The sequence below is a fragment of the Physella acuta genome, unplaced genomic scaffold, assembly GCF_028476545.2.
Source record: "Physella acuta isolate Inbredline_101_S28 unplaced genomic scaffold, ASM2847654v3 ptg001242l, whole genome shotgun sequence".
Classification (NCBI taxonomy): domain Eukaryota; kingdom Metazoa; phylum Mollusca; class Gastropoda; family Physidae; genus Physella; species Physella acuta.
This window is the reverse complement of record NW_026732758.1, coordinates 63,455-84,263: the sequence shown is the minus strand read 5'-3', so window position 1 is coordinate 84,263 and position 20,809 is coordinate 63,455. Positions and strand designations below refer to the sequence as shown.

The 20,809-nt window shown below is 33.4% G+C and overlaps 1 protein-coding gene across 6 annotated transcripts; it reads left to right on the top strand.

Annotated features, from left to right (window-relative positions):
- Positions 1 to 2,076: 2,076 nt before the first annotated feature.
- Positions 2,077 to 18,253, top strand: LOC131957433 (uncharacterized). Of its 6 annotated transcripts, none has more exons than XM_059322233.1 (15): positions 2,077 to 2,175; positions 2,726 to 2,881; positions 7,591 to 7,684; positions 7,905 to 7,964; positions 8,415 to 8,492; positions 8,827 to 8,886; positions 9,143 to 9,235; positions 9,579 to 9,659; positions 10,066 to 10,107; positions 10,391 to 10,465; positions 11,896 to 11,970; positions 12,405 to 12,479; positions 15,901 to 15,975; positions 16,457 to 16,531; positions 17,086 to 18,253. In XM_059322233.1, exons 1-15 carry the CDS (start codon positions 2,115 to 2,117, stop codon positions 17,951 to 17,953), a joined length of 1,968 nt encoding a protein of 655 aa, XP_059178216.1. In that variant the 5' UTR covers positions 2,077 to 2,114; the 3' UTR covers positions 17,954 to 18,253. The 6 variants fall into 6 exon arrangements, with proteins under 6 accessions (XP_059178216.1, XP_059178215.1, XP_059178217.1 ...); XM_059322232.1 differs by having other exon boundaries at positions 2,078 to 2,175; positions 10,063 to 10,107; XM_059322234.1 differs by lacking the exon at positions 16,457 to 16,531 and having other exon boundaries at positions 2,078 to 2,175; positions 10,063 to 10,107.
- Positions 18,254 to 20,809: the final 2,556 nt, after the last annotated feature.

Below are 20,809 nucleotides of genomic sequence, written 5' to 3'. Positions count from 1 at the left end.
AAATGGCGTCACACTCATAGGGGAGGGGGGTCCGTAATTTTGTGACGATGTGTGATGATGGGTTTAGATGTTGCGACGTCACACAATGTTAGAAAACGAATTTTAGACGTTATTTCGCGTTTTAGATAACTGTTTTAATAAATTGTAATAGTTTAGACAAGATTTTAGAAAAATATCGTTGTTTTAAAAAAATTCAACTGCAATTTTGAGGGGGGTTGTAGGTTGAGGTGTGACGTCATCTTAGGGGGGGGGGTCTGGTTTTTTGTGACGACGTGTGACGGAGGGGAGGGTGGAGGTAAAAATCGTCAAAAAAGCGTGACGTCATTTACGGATGACCCTTGACACGAAAGTTGCGCAACGGAGTACAAAAATGTGCATTTTTTTGTTTTTCCTAAATCAAGCATACAAACATTAACAAAGAATGACCACATGAACATGCTAAATAATTAACTTTTACTCGAAATTTGATACAATGAAATTTGTCTTTGCGCCATTTTCCGTGTGTGCATTTTATTTGAAATCTATAGATCTACGTTTTATACGTCAGACTTCGGCAGTACGATACGAGCTAATGTCTTGTTTTCTGTCGGCTTTTGTAAATCGCACGTTGTGGGGTTATAGTCTGTTCTTATTATTTATTGACGCTTTAAAAAAAAAGTTTTTAAATAGTCTTTAACAAGCAAATAAATGTAGGTAGGGTCTCATTTTGTATGGCCATCGTTGAATGGTATCGTCGGCAGGTGTCGTTTGATGGTATCGTCGGATGGTTATAATCGTCTGATGGTGTGGTTCCTTACTGCTGTCGGTTAGAGCTGCACCAACTAGTGGTTGTGTAGGGGGCGCAGATTCAAGAATGTAAATTTTTTTACACCATGGGGAAGGAGGAGGCAGAGGCGAAGCGAGGGGGGGGGGGCGGGGGGGGGGGCGGGGGGGGGACATGTCTCCGGGCGCCGACCTTAGGGGGGGGAGGCGCCAAATTGAAAGTTTGAGGGGGGGGTGCAAATGAAAAGTTCGAGGGGGGGGGGTGCAATTCGAAAGTTTGTCCCCGGGCGCCAGGAAGGGTCGCTACGCCTCTGGGGGGGGGGGGGGGGATGGGTGAAATCTGGGCAGAAAACCATTTTGTTACTGTAGTGAAGCGCGGGTATACAGCTCGAAGCTATTGATGATAATATTGATAACACGAGATTTTGGATGTCTATGTGTCCACGTGTCAATACAATTTACAATCCACCACTCCAAGGTGTGAAATATGAAAAGCTCCTGTATTCACTAAGTTATCAAACTGTTAAAATGAGTACTTAAAAAATACCTAAATTTTAGATATACTTCTGATAATGGATTTAATTAAGGAAAATTGTCAATGATCTTAAAATGATTCAGTAATGAGTAAGGTCATTCACGGGTAAAAAATGGACTTTTGTTACGTGCTTTCCAAAGCAGAGCTTCTTCCAGGCATCTCTTCGGGGGGGGGGGGGGGGCGAAGCCCCCCCCCCCCCGCCCGAATTTTTTTTTACCGCCCCCCCCCCCCGAACGAAGTGAAATTTATATAATTTATATAGAAAATATATACTTTTAACAGTGTCCGCCCTTCCGAAGAAAGTTTACCGCCCCCCCGAAGATTTCAAGAGCCCCCCCCCCCGGAGAAAAAAGTCTGGAAGAAACGCTGTTTATTTTTAAAATAAGGGTAGATCTAGATCTAAATCTATCGTGATCTAGATCTAGTGCGTTTAACTACTGTCAAACTGGGTCCTGTTAGATATATAATATTATATAGGCCTAATAGATCTAGATGAGATATAATATTATATTGACCTAGCTTTTTAATTTTAGGATATGCGGAGAATGATTGTTTTGTCAAGAGAAATTTACAATTTTTTTTTATGTAGGGGCCATAACTCTAAAATATTTTATGAAAAAAAAAAACAACACAAATTATTGACGGTCAATGTGGAATGGGTCGATACTCGATATTGTTCAGCGCATGTCAACATCCAGCCAGCTAAAATATATCACCATATTAAAAAAACAACAACTATAGGCCTATTTTCATTCATCCCCTATTAATTTAATTAAACGTCTAGCTAGAGATACTAAAACATCATGTAGTGTAAAGAATGGGTGGGTTCTGTGCTGCTATTGGATGCACAAACAGTTCAGCAAAAGCAAAGAAAGTAAGGTAATCTATCGTTTTGGGTACGTAAAATCGCCCGCGGCTATTAATGTACGAAAACGTTACCTCATTGTCAAGGCTTTAATAGAAGTATATTGTCATGTGTTTGTGTCAAATATTATAGATAAATGAATAATAAACCTAAATCAATGGCTAAATATATCGATATAGGCCAGAAATTAACTTTAAACAGCAGTGTCTGAGAGCAAGATTTGCTATATAAACAGCAGCCATTTGTAAAATAGAGTGACTTCCCTCTGAATCTCCCGCTAAAAGCTTATAAAAATAAAACTTAAACAAGATGGCTGCTATAGTAAATGAGCATGGTTGCATCTGTTGGAAACATCGCTAGTCTTCATTTATTACGGAAAAGTTTTAATTCAATTGTTTAAAAACAGGTACATAAATGAAACAAGGAAACATTTTTGTATTTTAAAAAACATAAATCCTCCTCAAAATGTGAAATAATTATTAAAATTTAAGGAGTCACCTGGTGTTCACATTACAAGTCGCGGGCGATTTTACGTACCCAAAACGATAGATTACCGAAAGTAAAACACATAACGTTTCATTCATTCCCAATTAAACGCCCTGAGGTACTAAAACAGTGGTATTTACAGCTTAAGAGGAAGGATTTTGTTGCCACTGTACACAGTGTTCTTTGCTCTGAACATTTTTGCCAAGAGGATTTTGATTTTCAACCATTTACAAGTATGAACTAGATCTAGATCTACTACTTCTACTAGATCTACCATGTATGAAGTCTGCTATTGTTACTAACTGTTACTTATTGTTAATTTTAATTTTTAGTTAAAAAGCTTTATCAATTTAGGCCAGGCCTACCCTAAATATTTAATATGGGTAGACGGTAATCTATATCGTTTTAGGTAGGCTACGTAAAATCGCCCGCGGCTAGTAATGTATGAAAAAGTGACCTCATTGTCAAGTATATTGTGATATATTTGTGTCAAATATTATAGATAAATAAATAATAAACCTAAATCAATGGTTAAATATATTATATAGGCAAGAAATTAACTTAAAACAGCAGTGTTTGCGAGCAGGATTTGCTATATAAAAAGCGGCCATCTGTAAGTTAGAGTGGCTTCCCCTGAATCTTGCGCTCTAAGTTTACAATAAAAAAAATAAACAAGATGGCTGCTAGGGGATAGTAAATGAGCATGGTTGCATCTGTTGGAAACATTGCTAGCCTTAATTTATTACTGAAAAGTTTTAATTCAGTTGTTTAAAAACAGGTATATAAATGAAACAAGGAAACATTTTGTATTTTCTCAAAACATAAATCCTCCTCAAAATGTGAAATAATTATTAAAATTTAAGGAGTCACCTGATTTTCACATTACTAGTAGCGGGCGATTTTACGTACCTAAAACTGATAGATTACCGGGTAGACTATTATTCATTTCTGCTAAAATAGGTGTACTATGGGCCCTAAGTTAGTATTATTAGGCAAGAGCCTATTTATTACTACTATTAAATAATCTATTTATTACTAGTATCAGTAGTATTAAGTTTAAGTATTATCTATGGTGTATATCAGGGGTCTCCAAACTTTTTAGCCCGAGGGCCGCTTTAACTATAGTGCGGGGGCCAGAGCCAGAGTTTTCTTCAAGAAATTTCTTCAGGGTGTTTTGAATTTTCTGGGCAAAGTTTCTCAGCCAAACATTTTTTCCGTGGACACAAAGACCTTCGTGGGCTTGATGAGAGGACCTCGAGGGCCGCATCCGGCCCGCGGGTCGTAGTTTGGAGACCCCTGGTGTATATTATAGTAGGCCTATATATTCATATATATAAATAAAAATATGTACAAGTGTCTATCTTCTATGAATTTTACACCTTTTATCCAATCGCCTTGAAACTTTAGGGAGTTGAAGAGAATACTCCTGGGAAGATTTCTGTAGAAAACTAAATATAATTTCACAGTGGTGGTTTCCCAGCAGGATGCGATTTGGTACCTTAAATTCACACAGCAGCTAACAGCCTGGGGGTCTAGGCGGTAGTGTGGACAAACCTGCGCCTCAATAACTATAATCCAAGAAATATAGCATTAAAATAACTCAGTTTTTGAAAATAAATATAAATAAAAAACATCATTCATGGAACACTTATAAAATGTAGTGTCACTCTCTGCATAGAAATAGAGCACAGAACACGTGACAGGTAATCTTGTTTATAAGAGTATTAGAATTGTTATAAAATCTTTAGAAGCTTTTCTGTTTAATTTCTCTGTAAATCCATTAGTTTTTGTTGAAACAATGTCAAAAACAAATCATTGAACATACTTCTTATTATGTTAATTTATTATTTTAAAAGCTAAAAAAAAACACAATGCAATTTTTTCTGTTAATTATTTACAGTGATTAAGTTTGTTACCTTCAATGCTGGAAAATGAATTACCATGTTTTGATGCTTAAAAGTATCTTGTAATTCTTTAATATTTTACATTTTTAAGCAGACAAAATTATATCAAGGCTTGCTTTGCAATGCATGCAAGTAAGAATTAAAATAAAAATCTAACGTTTTGTTGAAATCATAACTCCAAAAAGCTGCATCAAAATCAGTCATTCTCAAGAAATAAAGTTGATTAAAATTATAAAACAAACAAAATAAACACTTAAACATATTAGAACAAAACTAACATTGCAGTAATCGAACCTGATAAAAATGTGTGAGATTTTTAAAAATGACAAGGGTTAACTACTAAACCTCTGTTTCTAAAAATATGATTTCAAAATTTAGATCAATACTTTTCACCATGGGTCTCTAGCTTTATTACTTTGAATGTTGTTTAAGTAAAGATGATTACTAACCAGTGATTAGAAACAATGATTATTAATGATTAACATAAACATTATTATCAACAGTTCAATAGGCCTATGCCTAATAATAATTAAATTAAAATGAGTTGCATCTATTAAAAATCCATATGCAGCAATGTTGGATTACCGTAAACAATTTGCAAAATGGACAATGTGAACAGGAACAAAAGAATATAAAGGTGCAGTTGTGTTTCCAAAAACTAGTAACCTCTGTACTGTGTATGTCACCATTGATTAAGATGAAAATAAGGGTTGACTAGTACCACACTGTCTATTCAGCTTTCATTTAGCCTGCATCCAATGGGTTCGATGTTCACAGAATTGTTTCAGTATAACACAAAAAATATTCAATGTTGGCTTATGGAACCCAGCAATTAAACATTATTTGCTGTCCACCTCAGAAAATAGCAGATATAATATTTTTAGAAGGTGAGAGTGGGAGTGAAATTTATTTCAAGGAGATTTTATTCTTTAGATGTAAGTTTGAAGATAATTTTGCCCGGATATATTGTGGTAAATGGGATGGCATGGCCTAGCAGTGGAGCGCTAGACTGCTTACCCGATAGTTTCGAGTTTGAATCCGGGTTCAAGTTAGTGGAACGTCCCTGAGTCCACCCAACTCTGATGGGTACCTAACTCACATTAGGGAATGTAAAGGCGCTGGGCATAGTGCTGACCACATTTATCCCTTTACATGCAGAGGTCAAGAAACATGTGAACTCCACTTCATCTGCTCAATGGATCGTTAGGTGTAAAGAGGAATCTTTACTTTTTTTTACTTTATATTGTGGTAACCAAATTATGGCAGACCTTGTCCTATTATTTTGTTTATATATTATTTAATAACCCCTATCACATGATAATTGCCTCCGTAAATATCATAACTGTGGTCACTTGTCGTAATTACATAGCAGATCTCACAGTCAGTGCGACCATGGGAAGTGGGTGAATGGATGCTTGGGGTTATATAGAAGCTGGTTAAACTAGATCATGGAAACTGCACTTTGTTGAGCCTAATTAATGATCAATTAAATATAGGCCTAGTCCTAATCTGATTAATTAAAATACTATAATAATATATCCTAGAAGGTCCTTTTATTAATTTTTAACATTTAGCCAGATATATCTATTATTAGGTTAATTAATTACTAATTAAAATTTAGATAATAGTTAAGTATATATATATATATATATATATATATATATATATATATATATATATATATATATATATATATATATATATATATATATATATATATATATATATATATATATATATATATAAAAATATAAATATATCATAACTATAATTATAGTTATGATTATTATATTTTAATTCTTAGACCCTTTTAGTTGTGGTCTGTGTTACCTAGTACACTTGTGGTCTGTGTTCTCTAGTACACTTGTGGTCTGTGTTCACTAGTACATTTGTGGTCTGTTCACTAGTACACTTATGGTCTGTTCACTAGTACATTTGTGGTCTGTTCATTAGTACACTTGTGGTCTGTGTTCACTAGTACACTTGTGGTCTGTTTTTATTAGTACACTTGTGGTCTGTGTTCACTAGTACATTTGTGGTCTGTGTTCACTAGTGCACTTGTGGTCTGTGTTTACTAGTACACTTGTGGTCTGTGTTCAACTACACTTGTGGTCTGTGTTCACTAGTACACTTGTGGTCTGTGTTCACTAGTGCACTTGTGGTCTGTGTTCACTAGTACACTTGTGGTCTGTGTTCACTAGTAGACTTTTGGTCTGTTCACTAGTATACTTGTGGTCTGTTCACTAGTACATTTGTGGTCTGTTCACTAGTACGCTTGTGGTCTGTGTTCACTAGTACACTTGTGGTCTGTGTTCAACTATACTTGTGGTCTGTGTTCAACTATACTTGTGGTCTGTGTTCACTAGTACACTTGTGGTCTGTGTTCACTAGTAAACTTGTGGTCTGTGTTCACTAGTACACTTTTGGTCTGTTCACTAGTACACTTGTGGTCTGTTCACTAGTACATTTGTGGTCTGTGTTCACTAGTACACTTGTGGTCTGTGTTCTCTAGTGTACTTGTGGTCTGTGTTCACTAGTACACTTGTGGTCTGTGTTCACTAGTACACTTTTGGTCTGTTCACTAGTACACTTGTGGTCTGTTCACTAGTACATTTGTGGTCTGTGTTCAACTATACTTGTCGTCTGTGTTCAACTTTACTTGTGGTCTGTGTTCAAGTATACTTGTGGTCTGTGTTCATTAGTACATTTGTGGTCTGTGTTCACTAGTACACTTGTGGTCTGTTCACTAGTACATTTGTGGTCTGTGTTCAACTATACTTGTGGTCTGTGTTCACTATACACTTGTGGTCTGTGTTCAAGTATACTTGTGGTCTGTGTTCATTAGTACATTTGTGGTCTGTGTTCACTAGTACAATTGTGGTCTGTTCACTAGTACACTTGTGGTCTGTGTTCAACTATACTTGTGGTCTGTGTTCACTAGTACACTTGTGGTCTGTTCACTAGTACACTTGTGGTCTGTGTTCACTAGTACACTTGTGGTCTGACTCAAAGATATACTTTGGTTCACTACTTTACAGACAGACGTCAGCTTAAGAAAACAGCTATACCAACACGTTTTGATTTTAGTGGCACAACAAAAGGAACAAAAAAAGTTTCTGATACTGATATTGAGTAAGCTAATCCAGTTTCTGTTTGATTTTTTAGGATAAATACGTAGTGGATCTACTAAAAAAATTTAATTATGGATATGGTGATAATAATTTTGTTCCATAGTTTTAATCTTGCATATATATTATTTATTATTGTTTTATCCTTCTGTATTTCGATATCAATTATGCTTCATAATTTTAATCTTGCAAGTATATTTATTACTGTTTTATCTTTCTATTAGAATGAATAAGAAATCACACTGTAAGAAAAAACCATCTACGAATGATGAGCGTCCATTATCGTAGGTTTTCAGTGTTACCTTATTTCTTTTTATTTTACTCTCACTATAATAACAATCTATTATTAATATAGTTTGTCATCAAGTGTCTTTGTCATTAGTTGGCTGGTTACAAGAAGTAGAGTTTATCTGTGTCTGTATGGAGAATGAAAAAAATGAGTGTGTCAGATGCTGGTTCTCTGTTGTCTTACAGACTCAAATCAAGGACTATATTAATATTTATGTTCTCAATAATTTCTGATTTGTGTGAATGAGTATTGGTAATGTTATTGTTAATACAAATTTAAAGTGTGATTTACATTATTTAACAGCATTAACTAACTTAGCAGTAATTTTCTAACATGGGGAATATGAAGTAAAATTCAAACTATCCTGAATTATTATGTAATAATATAAATACTTCTTTTCATATGTAGGCCATATTTTAAATGTTTTTTTTTAAATTTTTAACAGGATAAAGCAAGAATACTTTGATGATGATGATGATGAGAATACAAGATCTCCAATTTATGATAGAAACTGCTACAACAGGTTATAGATCTGTCTTCATCTTAATCAGTATCCCATCTAATTCTTTCAATGTTTTTTTTATCTACTTTATCAAAAAATAATATATTTAAAAATAAATGTGGCTACTTTTGGTTTGATTTTGTAATGTTTGTATGCAATACATTAGTCATGGCCACAAAATATTGATCAAGTTTTATTAGTTATACGCTGTGTCGCATTTTATAAATGTTATACAATATTACACTGTGTACAGTTACTAAAAAATAAATGTGCATTGTGTATACCTTACAGTGAATTCCTAAAAAAAAAACAAGAACTTAATATGGTAGTAATGTTGTTAATCTTTTCTTTTCAGTCATGATGATAATGAGTGCACAAACAGTATTGCTCTATCAGAACATCTATACCCTGTCAGGTACTATCACAACATTTTAGTCTTAATTTAATTTATTCTTAAAGCATTACAATACAAAAGCATTATTTCATGTTTTTATATTTTATGCAAGTATAATACAAATGTAATGCTAAACATTCCTTTGGACTATACCGGGATCTCTTCACCTAATGCCCTAGTAAGTGCCCTGAGCATTTTACTTCTCTGGGTAGATATTTTGTCACCTTATTTAGAAATTAGCCATATGTAGTGTACACACCATTCATTTGTTTTGCAGCCTCTTTAAGGTAAAGCCTCAAGAATTAAGTGGCCCACAAGGCATCAGTATTGAATTGGTTGGCTGTAATTTGGCTAAAGAAAAATTGATTAAGTAAGCCCATGTTATTTTAGAAAAAAAAAGAACCATTTTTATAAGACCGGTGAATAATAATATTTTAATCAGTATACTAATTTTTCATCAAATTTATTTTTCTGCCCTATTGCATGAAAGGCTAATCTTGTTGATAAATTATTGTTTAAGACTCAATTTATACACCAAAAAAGTGTGAATGAAGTAAATTTCATTTTACTTTCAGTAGTAAACAAAAAGTTTTTTTTAATGCTACAACTTATGAAAAAACATCTAAAAATTAAGAATAAAAATATATTTACTTAACTAACTTATATTTTAATAATAAGTTACATAAAGGTGAAAATTTTAAAATTTAATCTAGTTTGGACCACAACTATGTTACAAGGCCCCCATCTCTGATGGAAGATGATCAAGACACTACTGAAGAAACAGATTCACTAAAGTAATTTTAATTCATTTATTTTAATTATCACATATTAGAATTTTTAATATTTTAATAATTAATTATTCTTCATGATTATGGGAACGGAATGGTAGCATGTTAGAGATTATGACTGCTAACACGAAAGTCCTGAGCTCAGATACCCAGCTCAGTAGTTTTTAATGTCTCTGAGTCCACTCAGCTCTAATGGGTACCTAACACACATTAGGTAAACTAAGGGAATGGGCATAGTGCTAATCACACTAACCCACTGCATTGAAACAGATGAGCTCTACTTCAACTGCACCATGTGTCTTGGGAACTAAAAAGAAAAATTGATGATTCTTTGTGATTATCTAAGAATTCAGAAAGTATTAAAAAACGATTTTTGCTATCATCAACTGTACTTTTTTGCATTTACTAGCAGCCTTGATATGAATATAAAGGAGGAGCCTGATGATAACATGGAGTAAGTTTATTATGGCAATTTTGAACTTGATAAAACATAAAAAAAGTTCATACACCAATATTATAAAATAATATTTAGATTTAGTCTTAATATCTTAATATTACTATTTTTCTTTTTTTTCATTGATTATAAGTGTGAAATATAAAATATTAAATTATGTTTATAAAGTAAAAGAGGAAACCATTTGTGTAATTTACAATTTCAAGGTAGATCTATACAGTTTTGAAATTAGAAAGAATTTTCTCTTTTCTATTTCATATTTTCCTACATATTTCTTCCTTAGAATTAAAACTGAAGTTGATGATGTTGGACCAGATAAAGAGAATATTAAGCAACAGCCAAGTTTAAGTGAAACTAGGTATTAAGTTTAGAAATCCTCCATAACAATTCTCAAAGACTGAAGTTGTGAGATATTTTTAATTATAATTTTTTATAATATACCACATATATACATGTACATATATATATATATATATATATATATATATATATATATATATATATATATATATATATATATATATATATATATATATATATATATATATATATATATATATTGGTCTACAACAAATTCCCAAAAAACACTTGCCTGTAGGCCATTTTCCCCCAAATAGACACTTGCCTTAATGCATCAAATGCTCGAATGGACACTTTCCAGAATGGAGACTTGCCCGAATGCGAAAAATGCCCAAATGAAACAAATGCACGAAAGCTACTAACAACAGTTCTTAACTTTTTTGTTCTGACTTTTCCTAAATTTTCACCAGATTGTAATCTATACTAATAGTTTCGCTGTCTGTCTATCTGACAAGAACGCTCTGTCTGACAAGAACGCTCTGTCTGACAAGAACGCTCTAGAGAAAACACAAGCAAAATAAAAACATGCACAGTAATTCGAAAAACGAAATATGACGTCGACACATTTAGCGTAGAGTAGAACATAATCTCAAACCAGAGAGTGCACACAGTAATGTAATGACGTCATTGATTATCGCGTAAACATTGAAAAAAAGGAAATGTTGTCTAATCTAAATGGTTTGCGTGAAGAGTTTCTTGCATACAATTCTTCGGGTAGGGGCGAAGCCCCACCCCCCGCGTAAGAACGTCTGAGCCCCCCCCCCTCCCCAACTCAAAAGAAATTTCCTCATCGATACTCTATAATAAAATTACCGCCTAATTAATGTGTCTAATCTAAAAAGTGGTTTTCTTGCAATGGGACGGTAGACATGTTTTTTTTTGGGGGGGGGGGGTGGAGGGGGGGGGGGTGTGTGTGGGGGGGGTGGTGTGTGGGGGGGGGGTGGGTTGGTTTCAGTGTTTCTTTCAGACTTTTTCCTCCCCGGAGAGGGGTGGGGGTACTTGAAATTTTCGGGGGCGGGGGTAGAATTTTCTGGGAGGGGGCGGACACTGGAAAAAGTATATAATTATATTTCGTTGAATGGGACGGTAGACATGTTTTTTTTGGGGGGTGGGGGGGTGGGGGGGAGGGTTGGGGGTGGGGGGTGGGTGGGGGGGGTGGTGTGTGTGTGTGGGGGGGGGGGTGGGGGGGTTTAGTTTAGAGAAAAGAGACAGCACCATCAGCCTAGCGCCCGTTGTATCCTTCCTCAACGGGCCATTTTTCTCGTATGAAATAATTTTCTTTTAAATCAAGTTTGTGAAATGTTATCACATAATAGCTGCTTTTATAAAAATAGAGGTTAAAAAGTTGTAAACGTTATAAAACATTTTTTACCGCCACCATAGTGTTCAAAAAATATCTCTTGGTTTCCCTATCTATTTTTTCTTTAGGATTAAAATTGAAGTTGATGATGATGAACCAGTTAGAGAAAGTGAGAGCCAGGAGCCAAGTTTTGATGAAGCTAGGTATAACTTTAGTAGTCTTCTAGAACTAATTCAAAAAATAAATTTGTAATAAATGTTATTTTTAGATATAAATTGAGCAAAGTATCTCTTGAAACCCTACTGTCTATGAGGCATGTGTAGTAGATTTTACCTGTTTCAGTGACCTAGGCATATGAAGAGATAGTGTAATCAGCTCTATGCCTAGCTGCCTTTACTTGAACTAACTTTGAGTCATGTAACCATCAGAGCTTAGCGGACTCAGTTGAAAGCTCTACCATCTGACCACACAGTCTCTGTATAAAATAATTTCCTTAAATAAATTTGTGGAATGTTTTTTCAATCATTATTCCTTTTACAAAATAAATGTTAAAAAGAAGTTACATTATACATTTTTTTAATCCTTCACCAAATGTTGTAAAAATATTTCCTAATATCCTTGTCCATGCCTTCCTCAGAATTAAAATTGAAGTTGATGATGATGAACCAGTTGAAAAAAGTGTGAGCCAGGAGCCAAGTTTAAATGATGCTAGGTATTAGTTTAGTTATCTCCTAGAACAAATTTAAAAAAACCAATTCCAACATTTTTGTAAATTAAAGAGTTATGGTAATCATTATCTTCATTTATGTTTAGTACTCTTCTAGAGCAAGTTAAAAATAAAGCAGAAGTGAGCTCCCCTTAGCTTTTTCTTATTATATATTCATAGAACAGTAAGAGGGAGGGTACTTTCAATGCAATCAGGCTAAAGAAATATTTTGTATTAATTTTTTTTTAAACTTACATTTTTTTTTTAAATAGAATTTTAGAATACATTTGAATTGGAAAAAAAATTGTGCACAAAATGAACAATTAAAATTTGTGCATAATTGCGTGGAAAATAAGTACTCTATGAAGGAAGATGATTACTTTTTAAAACGTTAATTAAAAATCTAATCGAGTCCCATTTTTATGTCACAGTGCATAGAGATAGAGTGTTGGCCTACGTGAACAATTTTAAACAAATTGTCTTGTTAAAGTAATTTTGTTTTTAGAAATTGGAAATACAGTAAAGTACATCCTTTTGTTAACATAAATTGCTCAAAATTTGACAGAATCAAGAGACTAAGATCATATAAAATTTCTCTTACCTAACTGAAATGGTAATTATGCTGTATGTATTTAAGAAAGCAGAAATAAAGTACCACTTCCGAATATGAGAGGTCATTTAAAGTTTGAGACAAATCCAAGTATTAGGTTTTATACAATATGAAATTTCGTCTACTTAACTGGAACTGTACTTAAGTTATTTTGTTCCCACAGAAATATAGTAAATTGCCACTTCCGATTATCCAAAATCAATTAAAAAATCAACATAAATTTTCACATACAAACTAATACTTGTACATTTGAAATTTTGTTCACCTAACTTAAAATGTACTCAGATTATCGTGCTGACCACACCATCCTTTATAGACCGTGGTTTAAGAAACACAAACTCTACATGATCTGCCTACTGATTGTTAGGATTGTAACTTTTACAGCTTTTTTGTCCATACTTTGTTAGTAATAAAATGAAATGAGCCTTTGTTTGGTTTCTAAAGCTAGCCTTGTTCCACTATGTGTGACCTAGAGTGGCAAATTATTACAAGGCTGTAATATCTGTACACTAAATCATTGTATGTTTACTTAGCACTGAAATTTTTACTCCCCTGTCAAAACACTATTTAACAGCGGGAAATCTGATATATTCGCCCGTTTATAAGTTAACCAATTATCTATATATTCATATAAGTTAATATATATATAAATCTATCTATCTATCTATCTATCTATCTATCTATCTATCTATCTATCTATCTATCTATCTATCTATCTATCTATCTATCTATCTATCTATCTATCTATCTATCTATCTATCTATCTATCTATCTATCTATCTATCTATCTATCTATCTATCTATCTATCTATCTATCTATATATATAGATATATATATATAACTTATATATTATATATATATATATAACTTTTTCTGCATTTTCAGCATTTTATTAACTAGCAAGGACCTTGCAGCTTACTTAGAGAAGTACAAAGAAAGGCAAGGCCCCGATATTAAAAACGGCCATATAGTCTGGTTACTGCAATCAAATAGAAACAAATATGCTGTAGTAGCTAATGTTATATATGCTGAACTACAAGAGTGTGGAGTCGATATCAAATTCTGTAAAAAGAGATTTAACGTTAAAATAAGGAGGACTAAAATACAGTTTGATAGTTTTAAAAAGCATATTGCAAGATATAATAGGCAGATTTTTAATTTTTTAGAAGAGACGTTCGATTTACCGCCACCCCTTGAAGAAAAAACCAGAGAAAATCTCTCAGACAATGCGTCTTCATCAATGATAAATGATGCACCCTTACAACAATTTGCTGATGAGGAAACATTGCCCAACTCTGTTGAGGACTCCTCAACATCAGCCGGGAATGAAAACAATTCAATCCCCGCTGAATGCCAGAAGTGTTTGTCAGCTAAAAGAACCTATGAAAGTCTCATGCAAACTTACCAAAACAGGCAGAAAGCTTTGATAGAAGCGAAAAGAGAATGTTTCCACACTAGGATCAAGTACAAATACTCTCAAGTTAAAAAGAAAGTAAACAGCATGAAAGATAGATTGTATAAGAAAAATAAGCAAATCACCAGTCTAAGAAAAACGTGTAAATCTAATAAGAAATTATTGCTTGATCTTGCAACTGACAAGGGTCAGACATTCAAAAGCATTCGTTATTACAAACGAGCTTTACAAGAAGAATTTGGAATTAGTGATGATATGTTTGTTCATACTAAGCCTGCTAGGAAAAAAATAAATGCTTCTGAAAAAGTTCAAAAGCTGCCTAAATCAAGCAAAAGATAGTATTGGAATAGTTAAAATTGTTTAAAATTTGTTTTTTAGGCACAGAATTTTCAAGATCAGAATATAATTGAACTTTAAAAAAAAAAATTTTTTTTATTTATTCTGTATACAAATTTTGAATTTAAATATTTGTAATAGGTGAAAATAAAAGATTACGCTAATAGGCAGAAATTTTTTTAAATTTAATTTACGTACACAAAATAAAACAGGCCTGTTTCTTTCCATCCATTTTGTTCATTATCATCACTGACTTGTGTATACAATAAGTAGATAAATGTATGTTATTGTTATTCATCTTGACGATTCTGCCTTATGATTATTATAATAAATAAAAAAAGTAGTTCAACATTTTTCCTTCTCTGATGTTTCTTAAATTTTTCTTTATAGCTGTAGAGTTCACGGTTTGATTAGCTAAAGGCTGGGTTAGCTGGTTTGGCATGGTGCTGACCATTAGCCGTTCACATGATGAGATTTAACACAGTTATTGAGATAGCTCTAATTTTTTTAGATTAATTTTTAATAGCCCGCTTTGTCGAGAACAATTTCCCTGCAACTTACATGCAAGCACTTGATCTTATTCAAGTGTATGGAACAAACATTGAACTGCGTGGAGTGATGCTAGAGAGGACTACTGTCAACATAGGACAAATGTTTTTGAAACTAAGTGTCGCTGGGCATAAAACCTGACCTAGATAATTTATTTATCAAATGCTTTGGTTACAGAAACAGATCATCTCTACTTCATCTGCACTATTGCCCCATAAGTTCCAAATGGGTATCTTTGTAGTTGGTGCTGATGCTACTTAATAGAACATAAAGTCTGGCGCATAATAGACCACCACACCTACTAACAACAGCATTCACTTATCATTCTGATTTTTCCTTAATTTTCAACAGATTGTAATGTGAAATAATGTGAGATGTTATTACATCATTGCTGCATTTATAAAGTAAAGGTTTAAACTTGTTAAAATGACAGTTTATAAATCAATTTCAAAATTTGTTTGACCCTCCATAGTGTTCAAAAAATATCTCTTGGTTTCCCTGTCTATTTTTTCTTTAGGATTAAAATTGAAGTTGATGATGATGATCCAGTTAGAGAAAGTGAGAGCCAGGAGCCAAGTTTTGATGAAGCTAGGTATAACTTTAGTAGTCTTCTAGAACTAATTCAAAAAATAAATTGGTAATAAGTGTAATTTTAAGATAAAAGTATCCATTGAAAGTCTACTGTCTATGGCGCATGTGAAGTAGATTTCACCTGTTTCAGTGACCTAAGCATATGAAGAGATAGTGTAAACAGCACTATGCCTAGCCGCCTTTACTTTAACTAACTTGAGTCAGTTAACCATCAGAGCTTAGTGGATTCTGGAATGTCATACAAACTCTAGCTCAGGATCCAAACCCAAGACTTTAGGGTTAACTTAACAGTGGAAATCTCTACCATCTGACCACATCAACCTTATGTGATGTGATTTTCTTTAATAAATTTGTGGAATGTTATTTCAGTTATTGCTCCTTTTATAAAATAAATGTTAAAAAATTGTTATATTATACTACTTTAAAATCCTACACCAAATGCAAAATATATTTGTTTAAGTCCTTGGCAATTCCTTCTTCAGGATTAAAACTGAGGTCCATGATAATGAACCAGTTGAAAAAAATGTGAGCCAGGAGCCAAGTTTAAATGAAGCTAGGTATAAGTTTAGTAGTAGTACCTCTAGAACAAATTTTAAAAAATGAATTCCAGTTTTTTTTAAAATTATAGTAATTATATTCTTCATTAAATTTAGTGTCCTCTAGAGCAAATTAAAAATAAATGTCACTTAAAAGGTGGTTTTTTTTTGGGAAAAAGGCTTTTATTATATTCAAAAATCACAAAAAAAAAATAAAAAATCATAATCTAAAAAATGCACTAAAAAAATTGGTTTGGTGTAACTTTACTAAAGCAATATGCTGGTATGATTAAAAAAAAAAGCCTGGGCGTTCAATCATGAAAATTCAAGACAGGTCTTTTGTTTTAGAATGTACACCTATCAATGAATTCCCTACGGGAGGTAATATATTTTCCTTAAGCACTTTTTCATTTGTGATTTTTTGTGAATATAATATATATTTATTTAGTGAAATTTATGTCAGTCCAGGACAGCTGATATATATACCCATTCATGTTTACCTTTAAAATTACCTGTATATACATATAACTTTTATGCAAATATAGGTAATTAAAAAATTGTTCTATATTTTTCAGCATTTTATTAACACCCAAGGACCTTGTAGCTTACTTAGAGAAGTACAAAGAAATTCATGGCCCCGATATTAAATACGGCCATATAGCCTGGTTACTGATTTCAAACCAAAACAAACCGGCCGCAGTATCAAGAGTTTTATGTGCTGAACTCCAGAAGTGTGGAGGCAATGTTAAATTCTTCAGAGACATATTGCCCTGTAAGATATTGAAGATTAAAGACAAGTTTAATTATTTAAAAAAGAATCTTACAAAATATAAATTGGAGCTTCTACTTTTTTTAGAACAGACATTTGTTTTACCGCAAAAGAGTGAAAAAAAACCCGCAGACAATCCTTCAGACAATGTTTCTTTGTCAGCAATAAGTGATGCCCCCTTACCACAAGCTGCTGATAAGGGCACATTAGCCAACCCTGTTGAGAACTCCTCAACATCAGCCGGGAATGAAAACAGTTCAATCCCCGCTGAATGCCAGAAATGTTTGTCAGCCAAAAGAACCTATGAAAGTCTCATGCAAACTTACCAAACCAGGCAGAAAGCTTTGATAGAAGCGAAAAGAGAATGTTTCCACACAAGGATCAAGCACAAATACTCTCAAGTTAAAAAGAAAGTAAAAAGCATGAAAGATAGATTGTATAAGAAAAATGCGCAAATCACTAGTCTAAGAAAAACCTGTAAATCTAATAAGAAATTATTGCTTGATCTTGCAACTGACAAGGGTCAGATATTCAAAAGTATTCGTTATTACAAAAGAGCTTTACAAGAAGAATTTGGAGTTAGTGATGATATGTTTGTTCATACTAAGCCTGCTAGGAAAAAAATAAATGCCTCTAAAAAAGTTCAAAAGGTGCCTAAATCAAGCAAAAGATAGTGTTGGAATCAAGTTTAATTTGTTTAAAATTTGTGTTTTAGGAACAGAATTTTTAAAATTTTTTTTTCATTTAGCCTGTAAGCCTATACACATTTTTTAAATCAAAATTATTGTAATTTGTAAACAAATGTAATAGGCAGAAATTTTAAAAAATTAATTTGAAGTTCCCAAAATAGGCCTGTTTCTTTCTTTTCATTTTGTCCATTGTCATAACTGACTTGTATATACAATAAGTAGATGAATGTATGTCACCCATCATCTTATCTTCTGCCTTATGATTATGATAATAAATGATATAATTAGTCAAACATTTTTTCTTCTCTGATGTTTCTGAAGTTTTTCTTTATAGTTGTTGTAGTTCACTGCTTGTGTTCAACTTAAGGGGAATTTCCAATTTGATTAGCCGATGGCTCCTATAAGTGTTTTAGCATGGTGTTGACCACAAGCCTTTCACATGCATAAACATTTGTTCTACATTTCATCAAAGATAAGAGTGCGTGAATATCATTTGCCTGGATACAAATATTTTACAGATACCAAAGGAATAAATAAATACTCAATTACTATTTGTCCAAGTTATAAACAAATTCAATTGTTGGTTTAGAGGGGCTTTCAGTTCATAAAACAAAAGCATTTGCAAAGTAACTGCTACATTTTTTTTATATGTTATGACACACTTTCAGAATCAATGGACATTCGTCAACGACCTTTAAAACCCAAGTGAAGATAAAGATTCCTTTTTAGAATCTTTAGTGAACCATTGGTAGCTGAAGTAGAGTTCATATGTTTCTTGACCTGGGTATATGTAGGAGCTGGGTGAACTCAATGATATTCTCTTGACGTGATCTGGATTCGAACTCAAGACTTTCAGGTTAGCAGTCTAGCGCTCTACTGTCCCAATAAAACCAAGGTGCTCAATTTTTTTTATTGTAACGGTTATTGCTTTTATGATGCAAAGATTACAACAATGTGAATGCCAAAATAAAAAAAAAAGTATGTCTAGAACTTCTAGTAGAAGATGCAAATTCTTTTTGCACATTAAATTTTAGGAAGACAGCGACGACGGCCAAATTTTGATATAGGGGTCATCCATACCTCCCCCCTCCCCTCCGTCACACATCGTCACAAAAAGCCAGACCCCCCCCCCCCCTAAAATGACGTCAGACTTCAGCCTACAACCCCCCCCCCCCCCCCCCCCATCAAAATTGCAGTTGAATTTTTCTTAAAACATCGATACTTTTCCAAAATTTTGTCTGAACTCTGTCAAAATAGAGTATTTTTAGCGCAATTTCCATTCTGGAGAATTGCGTTTATTAACCCGTCATTTCTGGATGGATGGATGGATGAATGTATGGATGTGTGTCCGCAGCTTTAAGTCGTATCTCCTCCTCAACGAAGCAATATCGATGACTAGTTACAAAAACAATTATGTTAAGCAAGTTACGAGGATGAACATAGGCCATAAAAATTCCGGGTTTCTTTCATGGATTTCCCGGAAAAGCCAAAAAACCTCGAAAAAATTCAGTTTTTGGCCCATGGCCATATCTCGGCAACCAGACCACTTAGCGACTTGAAACATGTACCAATCGATTCCTGCCATAATTTAGAACAATATTGCCGAAGAAAGTTTTCAAAAATATCCTTTCGTTTGGTCACAAAAATTTTTTTGAATTAATTAAAATTTGGACCGAATTAGTAGGCATTTTATGCAACCACACCACACGCGTCATCACGTTCAATAGCTGCGCCATCACGTTCAATGGCTATGACATCACGTTCGGTAGCTAGGCGCGCAATGGTTTTTAGTCATGTTACTCTATTGTAAATAAAACATGTAAAATACTGAAAAAGAATTAATAAAAAACGTTTTAATAACTAACCAATGGTTTTACTAACCCTGCTCTTGATTTACGCTACGACAGAGCTATTTTTAGATAACAAGGAAATTGCGCTAAAATTGTCACTAGACTTTTTTTAATTACTTGTTTTATCAATTCCTATTACAATTTATTAAAACAGTTTTCTAAAACGCGAAATAACGTCTAAAATTCTTTTTCTTACATTGATTTTTTATAATGCAAAAGCGTGACGTCGTACCATTTTATTTTTAACCCCCCCCCCCCCACCCCCCGCCTCATCACACTCAGTCACAAAATTACGGAACCCCCTCCTCCTACGAGTGTGACGTCATTTATGGACGACCCCATAGGGATTGGGGAGTGTTAATATGTAAGCCTACATTCTACGCCGCCTCCGTAGAGACCACACAGATACATTAAGATCTAGAATCTAGCAACAGTTGTGCAGAAAAATACTAGATTTTAGCGTTTCAAAAAAATAGGCCATAGATCTACATAAATCTAGATCTAGAATCTAGATCTAGTACATAGAAACTTGATCTACTACATCTAGTTCTAGATTCAAACTGCTAAACCTGTAGTACAACTGCTTCACGATTTCCGCTTGAAGTTTGACAAGTTTCTCACTCATTTTGCAAGATTGATCCAAACTTTTATAAAATTATATTAGATCTATAGAGTCTAGATCTATATAGATATAGATTAGATCTTTCTATAATCTATAATAGATATTTCTATATTTTATAAGTCTAGATCAAGATATAGATCTAGTCTATCTAGATTTTAGATCTAGATCTAGATCTAGCTTACTTTTTGATGTAAGTAGTTTTAGTAGTTGACTCTAGTCTAGAGTGTAGAAATCTAAATTATTTTCTAAACCTAAACATTACTAATTTACTAAACAAACACTAAACTAAACACTAACACTAACGTCTAACACTGTTCGTTAACACTTCACTACAGTACAGTCACAGGTACAACAGTACTACTAACACTA

Excerpts from the sequence above, each read along its gene's own strand:
- LOC131957433 (XM_059322232.1), top strand. The coding sequence starts at position 2,115 with ATGGGTGGGTTCTGTGCTGCTATTGGATGCACAAACAGTTCAGCAAAA. Across the intron at positions 7,685-7,904 it reads GTTTCTGATACTGATATTGA|AATGAATAAGAAATCACACT; the intron begins GTAAGCTAATCC and ends TCTTTCTATTAG. Across the intron at positions 11,971-12,404 it reads CCAAGTTTTGATGAAGCTAG|AATTAAAATTGAAGTTGATG; the intron begins GTATAACTTTAG and ends TGCCTTCCTCAG.